The sequence below is a fragment of the Bufo bufo genome, chromosome 5 (genome assembly GCF_905171765.1).
Source record: "Bufo bufo chromosome 5, aBufBuf1.1, whole genome shotgun sequence".
Classification (NCBI taxonomy): Eukaryota; Metazoa; Chordata; class Amphibia; order Anura; family Bufonidae; genus Bufo; species Bufo bufo.
The window spans coordinates 3,386,528-3,402,718 of record NC_053393.1 but is presented as its reverse complement, the minus strand read 5'-3'; the positions used below and the strand labels follow the sequence as shown (position 1 = coordinate 3,402,718).

Genomic DNA, 16,191 nt, shown 5'->3' with positions numbered 1-16,191 from the left:
GTTTACAGTGTGTATAATGTCGGGGGGCAGTTTACAGTGTGTATAATGTCGGGGGGCAGTTTACAGTGTGTATAATGTCGGGGGGCAGTTTACAGTGTGTATAATGTCGGGGGGCAGTTTACAGTGTGTATAATGTCGGGGGGCAGTTTACAGTGTGTATAATGTCGGGGGCAGTTTACAGTGTGTATAATATCGGGGGGCAGTTTACAGACTGTATAATGTCGGGGGCAGTTTACAGTGTGTATAATGTCGGGGGCAGTTTACAGTGTGTATAATGTCGGGGGCAGTTTACAGTGTGTATAATATCGGGGGGCAGTTTACAGACTGTATAATGTCGGGGGCAGTTTACAGTGTGTATAATATCGGGGGCAGTTTACAGTGTGTATAATGTCGGGGGCAGTTTACAGTGTGTATAATGTCGGGGGCAGTTTACAGTGTGTATAATATCGGGGGGCAGTTTACAGACTGTATAATATCGGGGGCAGTTTACAGTGTGTATAATATCGGGGGGCAGTTTACAGTGTGTATAATGTCGGGGGCAGTTTACAGTGTGTATAATGTCGGGGGCAGTTTACAGTGTGTATAATGTCGGGGGCAGTTTACAGTGTGTATAATGTCGGGGGCAGTTTACAGTGTGTATAATGTCGGGGGCAGTTTACAGTGTGTATAATGTCGGGGGCAGTTTACAGTGTGTATAATGTCGGGGGCAGTTTACAGTGTGTATAATGTCGGGGGCAGTTTACAGTGTGTATAATGTCGGGGGCAGTTTACAGTGTGTATAATGTCGGGGGCAGTTTACAGTGTGTATAATGTCGGGGCAGTTTACAGTGTGTATAATGTCGGGGGCAGTTTACAGTGTGTATAATATCGGGGGGCAGTTTACAGTGTGTATAATATCGGGGGGGCAGTTTACAGTGTGTATAATATCGGGGGGGCAGTTTACAGTGTGTATAATGTCGGGGGGCAGTTTACCGTGTGTATAATATCGGGGGGCAGTTTACAGTGTGTATAATGTCGGGGGCAGTTTACAGTGTGTATAATATCGGGGGGGCAGTTTACAGTGTGTATAATATCGGGGGCAGTTTACAGTGTGTATAATATCGGGGGCAGTTTACAGTGTCTATAATGTCGGGGGGGCAGTTTACAGTGTGTATAATATCGGGGGCAGTTTACAGTGTGTATAATATCGGGGGCAGTTTACAGACTGTATAATGTCGGGGGGCAGTTTACAGTGTGTATAATATCGGGGGGCAGTTTACAGTGTGTATAATATCGGGGGGCAGTTTACAGTGTGTATAATATCGGGGGGCAGTTTACAGTGTGTATAATATCGGGGGGCAGTTTACAGTGTGTATAATGTCGGGGGGGCAGTTTACAGTGTGTATAATATCGGGGGGCAGTTTACAGTGTCTAATGTCGGGGGGGCAGTTTACAGTGTGTATAATGTCGGGGGGGCAGTTTACAGTGTGTATAATGTCGGGGGGGCAGTTTACAGTGTGTATAATATCGGGGGCAGTTTACAGTGTGTATAATGTCGGGGGGGCAGTTTACAGTGTGTATAATATCGGGGGCAGTTTACAGTGTGTATAATATCGGGGGGGCAGTTTACAGTGTGTATAATGTCGGGGGGGCAGTTTACAGTGTGTATAATGTCGGGGGGCAGTTTACAGTGTGTATAATATCGGGGGCAGTTTACAGTGTGTATAATGTCGGGGGGCAGTTTACAGTGTGTATAATGTCGGGGGGCAGTTTACAGTGTGTATAATATCGGGGGGCAGTTTACAGTGTGTATAATATCGGGGGGCAGTTTACCGTGTGTATAATGTCGGGGGGCAGTTTACAGTGTGTATAATGTCGGGGGCAGTTTACAGTGTGTATAATATCGGGGGCAGTTTACAGTGTGTATAATATCGGGGGGGCAGTTTACAGTGTGTATAATGTCGGGGGGGCAGTTTACAGTGTGTATAATGTCGGGGGGGCAGTTTACAGTGTGTATAATATCGGGGACAGTTTACAGTGTGTATAATATCAGGGGCAGTTTACAGTGTGTATAATGTCGGGGGGGCAGTTTACAGTGTGTATAATGTCGGGGGGGCAGTTTACAGTGTGTATAATGTCGGGGGGGCAGTTTACAGTGTGTATAATGTCGGGGGGGCAGTTTACAGTATGTATAATGTCGGGGGGCAGTTTACAGTGTGTATAATGTCGGGGGGCAGTTTACAGTGTGTATAATATCGGGGGCAGTTTACAGACTGTATAATGTCGGGGGGCAGTTTACCGTGTGTATAATGTCGGGGGGCAGTTTACAGTGTGTATAATGTCGGGGGGCAGTTTACAGTGTGTATAATGTCGGGGGCAGTTTACCGTGTGTATAATGTCGGGGGGCAGTTTACAGTGTGTATAATATCGGGGGTCAGTTTACAGTGTGTATAATGTCGGGGGGCAGTTTACAGTGTGTATAATGTCGGGGGGCAGTTTACAGTGTGTATAATGTCGGGGGGCAGTTTACAGTGTGTATAATGTCGGGGGCAGTTTACAGTGTGTATAATGTCGGGGGCAGTTTACAGTGTGTATAATATCGGGGGGCAGTTTACAGTGTGTATAATGTCGGGGGGCAGTTTACAGTGTGTATAATATCGGGGGCAGTTTACAGTGTGTATAATGTCGGGGGGCAGTTTACAGTGTGTATAATATCGGGGGCAGTTTACAGTGTGTATAATATCGGGGGGCAGTTTACAGTGTGTATAATGTCGGGGGGCAGTTTACAGTGTGTATAATGTCGGGGGGCAGTTTACAGTGTGTATAATGTCGGGGGGCAGTTTACAGTGTGTATAATGTCGGGGGGCAGTTTACAGTGTGTATAATATCGGGGGGCAGTTTACAGTGTGTATAATATCGGGGGGCAGTTTACAGTGTGTATAATATCGGGGGGGGGGGGGCAGTTTACCGTGTGTATAATGTCGGAGGGGCAGTTTACAGTGTGTATAATTTCGGGGGCAGTTTACAGTGTGTATAATATCGGGGGGCAGTTTACAGACTGTATAATGTCGGGGGCAGTTTACAGTGTGTATAATGTCGGGGGGCAGTTTACAGTGTGTATAATGTCGGGGGGCAGTTTACAGTGTGTATAATGTCGGGGGGCAGTTTACAGTGTGTATAATGTCGGGGGGCAGTTTACAGTGTGTATAATATCGGGGGGCAGTTTACAGTGTGTATAATATCGGGGGGCAGTTTACAGTGTGTATAATATCGGGGGGCAGTTTACCGTGTGTATAATGTCGGGGGGCAGTTTACAGTGTGTATAATGTCGGGGGGCAGTTTACAGTGTGTATAATATCGGGGGCAGTTTACCGTGTGTATAATGTCGGGGGGCAGTTTACAGTGTGTATAATATCGGGGGGCAGTTTACAGTGTGTATAATATCGGGGGGCAGTTTACAGTGTGTATATTATCGGGGGGCAGTTTACAGTGTGTATAATATCGGGGGGCAGTTTACCGTGTGTATAATATCGGGGGGCAGTTTACAGTGTGTATAATGTCGGGGGGCAGTTTACAGTGTGTATAATGTCGGGGGGCAGTTTACAGTGTGTATAATATCGGGGGCAGTTTACAGTGTGTATAATGTCGGGGGGCAGTTTACAGTGTGTATAATGTCGGGGGGCAGTTTACAGTGTGTATAATGTCGGGGGCAGTTTACAGTGTGTATAATGTCGGGGGCAGTTTACAGTGTGTATAATGTCGGGGGCAGTTTACAGTGTGTATAATGTCGGGGGCAGTTTACAGTGTGTATAATGTCGGGGGCAGTTTACAGTGTGTATAATGTCGGGGGCAGTTTACAGTGTGTATAATGTCGGGGGCAGTTTACAGTGTGTATAATGTCGGGGGCAGTTTACAGTGTGTATAATGTCGGGGGCAGTTTACAGTGTGTATAATATCGGGGGCAGTTTACAGTGTGTATAATGTCGGGGGGCAGTTTACAGTGTGTATAATGTCGGGGGGCAGTTTACAGTGTGTATAATGTCGGGGGGCAGTTTACAGTGTGTATAATGTCGGGGGCAGTTTACAGTGTGTATAATGTCGGGGGCAGTTTACAGTGTGTATAATGTCGGGGGCAGTTTACAGTGTGTATAATGTCGGGGGCAGTTTACAGTGTGTATAATGTCGGGGGGCAGTTTACAGTGTGTATAATGTCGGGGGCAGTTTACAGTGTGTATAATGTCGGGGGCAGTTTACAGTGTGTATAATGTCGGGGGCAGTTTACAGTGTGTATAATGTCGGGGGCAGTTTACAGTGTGTATAATATCGGGGGCAGTTTACAGTGTGTATAATGTCGGGGGGCAGTTTACAGTGTGTATAATGTCGGGGGGCAGTTTACAGTGTGTATAATGTCGGGGGCAGTTTACAGCGTGTATAATATCGGGGGGCAGTTTACAGTGTGTATAATGTCGGGGGGCAGTTTACAGTGTGTATAATATCGGGGGGCAGTTTACAGTGTGTATAATGTCGGGGGGCAGTTTACCGTGTGTATAATGTCGGGGGCAGTTTACAGTGTGTATAATGTCGGGGGCAGTTTACAGTGTGTATAATATCGGGGGCAGTTTACAGTGTGTATAATATCGGGGGCAGTTTACAGTGTGTATAATGTCGGGGGGCAGTTTACAGTGTGTATAATGTCGGGGGCAGTTTACAGTGTGTATAATGTCGGGGGCAGTTTACAGTGTGTATAATATCGGGGGCAGTTTACAGTGTGTATAATATCGGGGGCAGTTCCATACCCTGGTTCGGAAGGATCTGGGCTCTGGCGGTTTTCGGGGGCCCTAGGAGATCTGCGCACAGAGTTGGGCCCACACTGGTCTGGTCGCCGCCATCTTGGTCTGACATCACACTCTGCGCATGCGCCTTACACCTCCCCGTCAGGCGCCCAGGGTTCCTTACCTTATATTGTCAGCTCGGCGGCCATCTTGCTACTCTAATTCCACTACAAAAATGGCGCCAGTTGGTTTCCGGCAGAGAGGGGGCGTGGTGACGGTGACTTCCGGTGTGCATGCATCTGAGCAACGTGTTCCCGGCTCGAGGTGCTTCTGTCTCAGCACGTGAGTGTAACCGGGGGACACGTGACACCACCGATAGCTCTGAACCATGAAGAGGCGGAACACAGGGAGCCAGGAGCCGGTAAGGGACACCGAGGGGCCCATGTGTACTGAAGGGGAGGGGAGACTCAGGGGCCCATGTGTACTGAAGGGGAGGGGAGACTGAGGGGCCCATGTGTACTGAAGGGGAGGGGAGACTGAGGGGCCCCCGGGTACTGAAGGGGAGGGGAGACTCAGGGGCCCATGTGTACTGAAGGGGAGGGGAGACTGAGGGGCCCCCGGGTACTGGAGGGGAGACTGAGGGGCCCCCGGGTACTGGAGGGGAGACTGAGGGGCCCCCCGGGTACTGTAGGGGAGGGGAGACTGAGGGGCCCCCCGGGTACTGTAGGGGAGGGGAGACTGAGGGGCCCCCCGGGTACTGTAGGGGAGGGGAGACTGAGGGGCCCCCCGGGTACTGTAGGGGAGGGGAGACTGAGGGGCCCCCCGGGTACTGTAGGGGAGGGGAGACTGAGGGGCCCCCCGGGTACTGTAGGGGAGGGGAGACTGAGGGGGCCCCCGGGTACTGTAGGGGAGGGGAGACTGAGGGGGCCCCCGGGTACTGTAGGGGAGGGGAGACTGAGGGGGCCCCCGGGTACTGTAGGGGAGGGGAGACTGAGGGGGCCCCCGGGTACTGTAGGGGAGGGGAGACTGAGGGGCCCCCCGGGTACTGTAGGGGAGGGGAGACTGAGGGGCCCCCCGGGTACTGTAGGGGAGGGGAGACTGAGGGGCCCCCCGGGTACTGTAGGGGAGGGGAGACTGAGGGGCCCCCCGGGTACTGTAGGGGAGGGGAGACTGAGGGGCCCCCCGGGTACTGTAGGGGAGGGGAGACTGAGGGGCCCCCCGGGTACTGTAGGGGAGGGGAGACTGAGGGGCCCCCCGGGTACTGTAGGGGAGGGGAGACTGAGGGGCCCCCCGGGTACTGTAGGGGAGGGGAGACTGAGGGGCCCCCCGGGTACTGTAGGGGAGGGGAGACTGAGGGGCCCCCCGGGTACTGTAGGGGAGGGGAGACTGAGGGGCCCCCCGGGTACTGAAGGGGAGGGGAGACTGAGGGGCCCCCCGGGTACTGAAGGGGAGGGGGGACTGAGGGGCCCCCCGGGTACTGAAGGGGAGGGGGGACTGAGGGGCCCCCCGGGTACTGAAGGGGAGGGGGGACTGAGGGGCCCCCCGGGTACTGAAGGGGAGGGGGGACTGAGGGGCCCCCCGGGTACTGAAGGGGAGGGGGGACTGAGGGGCCCCCCGGGTACTGAAGGGGAGGGGGGACTGAGGGGCCCCCCGGGTACTGAGAAGGGGGTGGGAGACTGAGGGGGCCCCCCGGGTACTGAGGAGGGGGACTGAGGGGTCCGTATCGGTGTCGGTTTGTCAGCTGCCGTTTTGTGTTCTGCAGGGGGCGCTGCTCGGGGGGGACGGTGTGATGATGAGTGACGGGGAGGACACCGACCTGAGTGACAGCGAGGAGAGCCAGTACTCCGGCCTGGAGGACTCCGCCAGTGACAGCAGCGAGGAGGAAGAGGCGGGGCCTGCAGAGAAGGTAACGTGGGTGGAGTTAAATACCCCCCCCCATCCAGCAACCCCAAGGATGTCCTGACCCCTAAAATCATGAGCACCGATTGTGCCCTCCATCGCCGCTTCTTACTGGCTGCAGCCTAGGTCAGGGGTCAGCAACCTTCAGCACTCCAGCTGCTGTGAAACTACAACTCCCAGCATTCTCCATTCCAGAGTTCTGAGAAGGGCATAGGAGGTATGCATGCTGGGAGTTGTAGTTTCACATGTTTACCTCCTGCTCCTTTTATTCTGACATGCATTGAATTTAACTCTGTAGAAGTCTTATCTGAGGATAGAAGCATCTAGAGAGCAGGAGGAGCTGTGCGCACAGAACGGGGGCCGGAGGGCAGGAGGAGCTGTGCGCACAGAACGGGGGCCGGAGAGCAGGAGGAGCTGTGTGCACAGAACGGGGGCAGGAGAGCAGGAGGAGCTGTGCGCACAGAACGGGGGCCGGAGAGCAGGAGGAGCTGTGCGCACAGAACGGGGATCGGAGAGCAGGAGGAGCTGTGCGCACAGAACGGGGGCCGGAGAGCAGGAGGAGCTGTGCGCACAGAACGGGGGCCGGAGAGCAGGAGGAGCTGTGCGCACAGAACGGGGGCCGGAGAGCAGGAGGAGCTGTGCGCACAGAACGGGGGCCGGAGAGCAGGAGGAGCTGTGCGCACAGAACGGGGGCCGGAGAGCAGGAGGAGCTGTGCGCACAGAACGGGGGCCGGAGAGCAGGAGGAGCTGTGCGCACAGAACGGGGGCCGGAGAGCAGGAGGGGCTGTGCGCACAGAACGGGGGCCGGAGAGCAGGAGGGGCTGTGCGCACAGAACGGGGGCCGGAGAGCAGGAGGGGCTGTGCGCACAGAACGGGGGCCGGAGAGCAGGAGGGGCTGTGCGCACAGAACGGGGGCCGGAGAGCAGGAGGGGCTGTGCGCACAGAACGGGGGCCGGAGAGCAGGAGGGGCTGTGCGCACAGAACGGGGGCCGGAGAGCAGGAGGGGCTGTGCGCACAGAACGGGGGCCGGAGAGCAGGAGGGGCTGTGCGCACAGAACGGGGGCCGGAGAGCAGGAGGGGCTGTGCGCACAGAACGGGGGCCGGAGAGCAGGAGGGGCTGTGCGCACAGAACGGGGGCCGGAGAGCAGGAGGGGCTGTGCGCACAGAACGGGGGCCGGAGAGCAGGAGGGGCTGTGCGCACAGAACGGGGGCCGGAGAGCAGGAGGGGCTGTGCGCACAGAACGGGGGCCGGAGAGCAGGAGGAGCTGTGCGCACAGAACGGGGGCCGGAGAGCAGGAGGGGCTGTGCGCACAGAACGGGGGCCGGAGAGCAGGAGGGGCTGTGCGCACAGAACGGGGGCCGGAGAGCAGGAGGGGCTGTGCGCACAGAACGGGGGCCGGAGAGCAGGAGGGGCTGTGCGCACAGAACGGGGGCCGGAGAGCAGGAGGGGCTGTGCGCACAGAACGGGGGCCGGAGAGCAGGAGGGGCTGTGCGCACAGAACGGGGGCCGGAGAGCAGGAGGAGCTGTGCGCACAGAACGGGGGCCGGAGAGCAGGAGGGGCTGTGCGCACAGAACGGGGGCCGGAGAGCAGGAGGGGCTGTGCGCACAGAACGGGGGCCGGAGAGCAGGAGGGGCTGTGCGCACAGAACGGGGGCCGGAGAGCAGGAGGGGCTGTGCGCACAGAACGGGGGCCGGAGAGCAGGAGGGGCTGTGCGCACAGAACGGGGGCCGGAGAGCAGGAGGGGCTGTGCGCACAGAACGGGGGCCGGAGAGAAGGAGGGGCTGTGCGCACAGAACGGGGGCCGGAGAGCAGGAGGGGCTGTGCGCACAGAACGGGGGCCGGAGAGCAGGAGGGGCTGTGCGCACAGAACGGGGGCCGGAGAGCAGGAGGAGCTGTGCGCACAGAACGGGGGCCGGAGAGCAGGAGGAGCTGTGCGCTCAGAACGGGGGCCGGAGAGCAGGAGGAGCTACTTTTATTGATATGCTATGGGGGCGTCTTTTCAGTATCTAGAGGCTCTGTCTACTCACCATTTCTGCCCCCCAGCTCGTCCCTCCAGCCCGCCCCGCTCCTCTTGATTGACAGCCAACCTCGCTCCATCTCGAATTCCCGCACCTGCGATCCCTGCGCCGTAATCGGCACAGGCACAGTGAAGATGCCGGCGCAGGGAGCGGTGCGATAGTCACTGCGCCTGCGCCGAATACAGAAGCGCACGGCGCAGGTGCGGGAATTCGAGATAGAGCAGGGCGGGCTGGAGCGACGTGCTGGGCGGCAGAAATGGTGAGTAGACAGAGCCTCTAGATGCTGAAAATAAAAGTGTTGGGTAGTGCAGACACTGGTGATACTGGAGCAGTGTTAGGTACCGCAGACACAGGTGATACAGGAGCAGTGTTAGGTAGTGCACACACAGGTGATACTGGAGCAGTGTTAGGTACAGCAGACACAGGTGATACAGGAGCAGTGTTAGTGCAGACACAGGTGATACAGGAGCAGTGTTAGTGCAGACACAGGTGATACAGGAGCAGTGTTAGGTAGTGCAGACAGAGGTGATACAGGAGCAGTGTTAGGTAGTGCAGACAGAGGTGATACAGGAGCAGTGTTAGGTAGTGCAGACACTGGTGATACTGGAGCAGTGTTAGGTACAGCAGACACAGGTGATACAGGAGCAGTGTTAGGTACAACAGACACAGGTGATACAGGAGCAGTGTTAGGTAGTGCAGACACAGGTGATACAAGAGCAGTGTTAGGTAGTGCAGACACAGGTGATACAAGAGCAGTGTTAGGTACAGCAGACACAGGTGATACAGGAGCAGTGTTAGGTAGTGCAGACACAGGTGATACAGGAGCAGTGTTAGTGCAGACAGAGGTGATACAGGAGCAGTGTTAGGTAGTGCAGACAGAGGTGATACTGGAGCAGTGTTAGGTAGTGCAGACAGAGGTGATACTGGAGCAGTGTTAGGTAGTGCAGACACTGGTGATACAGGAGCAGTGTTAGGTAGTGCAGACAGAGGTGATACAGGAGCAGTGTTAGGTAGTGCAGACACAGGTGATACAGGAGCAGTGTTAGGTAGTGCAGACACAGGTGATGCTGGAGCAGTGTTAGGTAGTGCAGACACGGGTGATACAGGAGCAGTATTAGGTAGTGCAGACACGGGTGATACAGGAGCAGTGTTAGGTAGTGCAGACAGAGGTGATACAGGAGCAGTGTTAGTGCAGACAGAGGTGATACAGGACCAGTGTTAGGTACAGCAGACACATGTGATACAGGAGCAGTGTTAGGTAGTGCAGACACAGGTGATGCTGGAGCAGTGTTAGGTAGTGCAGACAGAGGTGATACAGGAGCAGTGTTAGGTAGTGCAGACACGGGTGATACAGGAGCAGTGTTAGGTAGTGCAGACACAGGTGATACAGGAGCAGTGGTAGTGCAGACACAGGTGATACAGGAGCAGTGTTAGGTAGTGCAGACAGAGGTGATACAGGAGCAGTGGTAGTGCAGACACAGGTGATACAGGAGCAGTGTTAGGTAGTACAGACACTGGCAGATCGCTAAATAGGTCAAAATCTGGTGGTAGAAACCCTTTACCTGTCACCGGGTAATATGGACAATAACAATACATTAGTAAGGGGCTTGTATTAGCTTCCTCTACATGATAAATACCACTTACTGAACTGAGGACCCCTTTAACATGATGGGAGTGATATTTTCAGTTTTGGGTAATTTCTGGATCTTCTGTTCTGTTTTCAGGTGGCCCAGAAGACGGCAGAACTGGAAACCAGAGGGAGCGATGAGTATGAGCATGACTCCTCTGATGAAGAGGTAAGTAACATATGAGGTGCCCCCAACATGTAGTGACCTTATAATGAGGCACCAAGATCCCGGCACTGATGTCACCGGTAGTGGGCGCTCCTCATTACACTGTATACAGAGCTCCGGGCAGTGATGTCACCAGTAGTGGGCGCTCCTCATTACTCTGTATACAGAGCCCCGGGCAGTGATGTCACCAGTAGTGGGCGCTCCTCATTACTCTGTATATAGAGCCCCGGGCAGTGATGTCACCAGTAGTGGGCGCTCCTCATTACTCTGTATATAGAGCCCCGGGCAGTGATGTCACCAGTAGTGGGCGCTCCTCATTACTCTGTATATAGAGCCCCGGGCAGTGATGTCACCGTAGTGGGCGCTCCTCATTACACTGTATACAGAGCCCCGGGCAGTGATGTCACCGGTAGTGGGGTCTCATTACACTGTATACAGAGCTCCGGGCAGTGATGTCACCGGTAGTGGGGTCTCATTACACTGTATACAGAGCTCCGGGCAGTGATGTCACCGGTAGTGGACGCTCCTCATTACACTGTATACAGAGCCCCGGGCAGTGATGTCACCGGTAGTGGGCGCTCCTCATTACTCTGTATATAGAGCCCCGGGCAGTGATGTCACCGGTAGTGGGCGCTCCTCATTACACTGTATACAGAGCCCCGGGCAGTGATGTCACCGGTAGTGGGCGCTCCTCATTACACTGTATATAGAGCCCCGGGCAGTGATGTCACCGGTAGTGGGCGCTCCTCATTACTCTGTATACAGAGCTCCGGGCAGTGATGTCACCGGTAGTGGGCGCTCCTCATTACACTGTATACAGAGCTCCGGGCAGTGATGTCACCGGTAGTGGGCGCTCCTCATTACACTGTATACAGAGCTCCGGGCAGTGATGTCACCGGTAGTGGGCGCTCCTCATTACTCTGTATATAGAGCTCCGGGCAGTGATGTCACCAGTAGTGGGCGCTCCTCATTACTCTGTATACAGAGCCCCGGGCAGTGATGTCACCGGTAGTGGGCGCTCCTCATTACACTGTATACAGAGCTCCGGGCAGTGATGTCACCGGTAGTGGGCGCTCCTCATTACACTGTATACAGAGCTCCGGGCAGTGATGTCACCGGTAGTGGGCGCTCCTCATTACACTGTATACAGAGCCCCGGGCAGTGATGTCACCGGTAGTGGGGTCTCATTACATTCTCTATCTTTGGAGCAGTCTTTTTCTAGGACAGGCCCCTCCCGGGCGGGCGCTCTCGGTTATCTCTGAAGCAGTCTCTTTCTAGGACCCCCTCCCCCACTCTGGGTTAGGAAGTATTTACTGGGAGCACAATGGCTTTTCCAGCTGTTCTCAGGTAATGAATGAGTCTCTGGGCAGCTGGCGCTGTCTCTCTCCTCTGGCGCTGTCTCTCGCCCCCCCTCCTCCCCTTGCAGGAGCGGAGGGTGACCCTGAGGGGGGTTCAGTAGCTGCTCCTTGTGAGGTGCCCCCTCCTCTCCGCACTTGGCAGACTCCTCGCTCCTCACCGTCCCCGCAGCCTCTAATAAAACTGGACTGGATTCTGGGCAGACGGCACGTGAGCCGATCCAGCACATTAACCCCGCGGCTGCCGGCCTCTGCTATCCGCCAGGTCATTAGTGACGGGAGCTATAGATCACGTGCAGTGCCGCCTGCAGGTGAGGAGAGGGCACTGCAGCCGCCGAGTACTGTGGTGATGATGGGGAGTACCTGTCCCATGAGATGTTACCCTCTCCTCCTGTAGTTGTCCATGTTCTGGGGATTATATCGGGGGCTGTGTTAGGTGGCGGCGGGGGTTATATCGGGGGCTGTGTTAGGTGGTGGCGGGGTTTATATTGGGGGGTGGCGGAGGATTATATCGGGGGCTCGGTTAGGGGGCGGCGAGGATTATATCGGGGGCCGTGTTAGGGGACGGCGGGGGTTATATCGGGGGCGGTAAAGATTATATCGGGGGGTTCTGTTAGGGGGCGGCGAGGATTATATCGGGGGGCTCTGTTAGGGGGCGGCGAGGATTATATCGGGGGGCTCTGTTAGGGGGCGGCGAGGATTATATCGGGGGGCTGTGTTGGGGGCGGCGGGGTTTATATCGGGGGCTGTGTTGGGGGGGCAGTGGGGTTTATATTGGGGGATTATATTGGGGGGCGGCGGGATTATATCGGGGGCTGTGTTAGGGGACGGCGGGGATTATATCGGGGGCTGTGTTGGGGGGTGCCGGGGATTATATCGGGGGGTGGCGGGGATTATATCGGGGGCTGTGTTGGGGGGTGCCGGGGATTATATCGGGGGGTGCTGGGGATTATATCGGGGGCTGTGTTGGGGGGGTGCCGGGGATTATATCCGGGGCTGTGTTGGTGTGTGCCGGGGATTATATCGGGGGCTGTGTTAGGGGGCGGCAAGGATTATATCCGGGGCTGTGTTGGTGGGTGCTGGGGATTATATCGGGGGCTGTGTTAGGGGGCGGCAAGGATTATATCAGGGGCTGTGTTGGGGGGCGGCGGGCATTATATCGGGGGCTGTGTTAGGGGGCGGCAAGGATTATATCAGGGGCTGTGTTGGGGGGCGGCGGGCATTATATCGGGGGCTGTGTTAGGGGGCGGCAAGGATTATATCAGGGGCTGTGTTGGGGGGCGGCGGGGATTATATCGGGGGCTCTGTTGGGGGGCGGCGGGGATTATATCGGGGGCTCTGTTGGGGGGCGGCGGGGATTATATCGGGGGCTCTGTTGGGGGGCGGCGGGGATTATATCGGGGGCTCTGTTGGGGGGCGGCGGGGATTATATCGGGGGCTCTGTTGGGGGGCGGCGGGGATTATATCGGGGGCTCTGTTGGGAGGCGGCGGGGATTATATCGGGGGCTCTGTTGGGGGGCGGCGGGGATTATATCGGGGGGTGCCGGGGATTATATCGGGGGCTCTGTTGGGGGGCGGCGGGGATTATAGCGGGGGCTCTGTTGGGGGGCGGCGGGGATTATATCGGGGGGTGCCGGGGATTATATCGGGGGCTCTGTTAGGGGGCGGCGGGGATTATATCGGGGGCTCTGTTGGGGGGCGGCGGGGATTATATCGGGGGGTGCCGGGGATTATATCGGGGGCTCTGTTAGGGGGCGGTGAGGATTATATCGGGGGGTGCCGGGGATTATATCGGGGGCTCTGTTAGGGGGGCGGTGAGGATAGTCTGGTAGTCTCGCTGCTTGAGGTTCTCATACTTGTGTAGTTTGCAGGGTGTTTGTAATTTTGGGGGCTGTTTTCCGGTTGCCGCCATCATCCTCTGAGCCGTCGGGGGTTAAAGAGTCACCTGCGGCGGGGGAGGCGGCTGCGCTCCTGTAAAGTGATCCGGGGGCTCAGGAAGGAGGCGAGTGGGGGGATTATTGTCCCATGGGGGGGGAGATGAGGAGAGACTGAAGTGTTCCAGAGGTGAGGCGGCTTCCTCCAGACAGGCACAGGGGATCCCCAGCCCCCACCTGCCGCCCCCCGCCACAGCTGCAGCCGTTTAACCTCAGGCTTACCTGCTGCCCTCCCCCGTCATGTGTTCTTTTGAATGCTGGTTGTGAAAGGGTTAATTGTGGGTTTCTGCTGGTCGTGTGCTGGTAAATGGTCAGCCCCTCTTTGGAGTCAGTTCCTCAAGGGTTAATGCGCTTCTGCGCCAGCCGGTAATTTTTTTGGGCGTCGATCACTGAGGGGTTAACGGGCACCCTTTTTTGGCTCTGATTTTGTTCTGGGTTTCTGTAGGGTTGGCTGCTTTAGGGTTAATCGCCTGTCATATCCTGGAATTACATCACGTATGATTAACCCCTCCGGGCCTGCTCTGTCGCTGCTGTGTGAGACGCTCCAAGGGTCTATTTGGCCACGTTTCGGGGTGGAATGATGTGAAAGCTGCCAAACCCCAGCGGATCTGAGGGATATTTTCCTATAACCCATCTCCTCCGAAACCAAACACCCCGAGATGTTAACCCCTGCCGCTCCTGCTCCACTTCTAAACCAGCTTTACACCTGGAGCTGTGCATTACTATTGTGCTGTAGAGGGAGGCGCCTCTGTCATCCCGTCTGGTGGCCCTAATTAAAGGGCCACTGCTTATCACAATCAGCCCCTGTCTGGCCTGAAATGGCCGATAACAGGAGGCAATAGATTGTATTCTCCTGTCCTACAGTCATCCTCTCCCCTGAAATGGCTGATAACAGGGAGCAATAGACTGTATTCTCCTGTCCTACAGTCATCCTCTCCCCTGAAATGGCTGATAACAGGGAGCAATAGATTGTATTATCCTGTCCTACAGTCATCCTCTCCCCTGAAATGGCTGATAACAGGGAGCAATAGACTGTATTCTCCTGTCCTACAGTCATCCTCTCCCCTGAAATGGCTGATAACAGGGGGGCAATAGATTGTATTCTCCTGTCCTACAGTCATCCTCTCCCCTGAAATGGCTGATAACAGGGGGCAATAGACTGTATTCTCCTGTCCTACAGTCATCCTCTCCCCTGAAATGGCTGATAACAGGGAGCAATAGACTGTATTCTCCTGTCCTACAGTCATCCTCTCCCCTGAAATGGCTGATAACAGGGGGGCAATAGATTGTATTCTCCTGTCCTACAGTCATCCTCTCCCCTGAAATGGCTGATAACAGGGGGCAATAAACTGTATTCTCCTGTCCTACAGTCATTCTCTCCCCTGAAATGGCTGATAACAGGGGGCAATAGACTGTATTCTCCTGTCCTACAGTCATCCTCTCCCCTGAAATGGCTGATAACAGGAGGCAATAGACTGTATTCTCCTGTCCTACAGTCATCCTCTACCTGACATGGCTGATAACAGGGGGCAATAGACTGTATTCTCCTGTCCTACAGTCATCCTCTACCTGACATGGCTGATAACAGGGGGCAATAGACTGTATTCTCCTGTCCTACAGTCATCCTCCCCCTGAAATGGCTGATAACAGGGGGCAATAGACTGTATTCTCCTGTCCTACAGTCATCCTCTCCTCTGAAATGGCTGATAACAGGAGGCAATAGACTGTATTCTCCTGTCCTACAGTCATCCTCTCCTCTGAAATGGCTGATAACAGGGGGCAATAGACTGTATTCTCCTGTCCTACAGTCATCCTCTCCCCTGAAATGGCTGATAACAGGGAGCAATAGACTGTATTCTCCTGTCCTACAGTCATCCTCTCCCCTGAAATGGCTGATAACAGGGGGCAATAGACTGTATTCTCCTGTCCTACAGTCATCCTCTCCCCTGAAATGGCTGATAACAGGGGGCAATAGATTGTATTCTCCTGTCCTACAGTCATCCTCCCCCCTGAAATGGCTGATAACAGGGGGCAATAGACTGTATTCTCCTGTCCTACAGTCATCCTCTGCCCTGAAATGGCTGATAACAGGGGGCAATAGACTGTATTCTCCTGTCCTACAGTCATCCTCTGCCCTGAAATGGCTGATAACAGGGGGCAATAGACTGTATTCTCCTGTCCTACAGTCATCCTCTCCCCTGAAATGGCTGATAACAGGGGGCAATAGACTGTATTCTCCTGTCCTACAGTCATCCTCTCCCCTGAAATGGCTGATAACAGGGGGCAATAGACTGTATTCTCCTGTCCTACAGTCATCCTCTCCCCTGAAATGGCTGATAACAGGGGGCAATAGACTGTATTCTCCTGTCCTACAGTCATCCTCTCCACTGAAATGGCTGATAACAGGGAGCAATAGACTGTATTCTCCTGTCCTACAGT

The 16,191-nt window shown here is 55.4% G+C and overlaps 2 protein-coding genes across 3 annotated transcripts in view; one reads left to right on the top strand and one right to left on the bottom strand.

Moving 5' to 3' along the window:
• The window catches only part of HSF1 (heat shock transcription factor 1), a 32,537-nt gene extending 27,607 nt beyond the window's left edge, over positions 1–4,930 (bottom strand). For both annotated transcript variants that reach the window (XM_040433198.1, XM_040433199.1), the window contains exon 1: positions 4,776–4,930. In XM_040433198.1, the coding sequence (XP_040289132.1) occupies positions 4,776–4,881 (106 nt within the window). In that variant the 5' untranslated portion in view covers positions 4,882–4,930. The remainder of the gene's footprint in view (positions 1–4,775) is intronic.
• Positions 4,931–5,019: 89 nt separating this feature from the next.
• The window catches only part of BOP1 (BOP1 ribosomal biogenesis factor), a 29,517-nt gene continuing 18,345 nt past the window's right edge, over positions 5,020–16,191 (top strand). Inside the window, exons 1-3 of the mRNA XM_040433197.1 lie at positions 5,020–5,172; positions 6,514–6,657; positions 10,395–10,466. Coding sequence (XP_040289131.1) covers positions 5,140–5,172; positions 6,514–6,657; positions 10,395–10,466 — 249 coding nt within the window. The 5' untranslated portion in view covers positions 5,020–5,139. The remainder of the gene's footprint in view (positions 5,173–6,513; positions 6,658–10,394; positions 10,467–16,191) is intronic.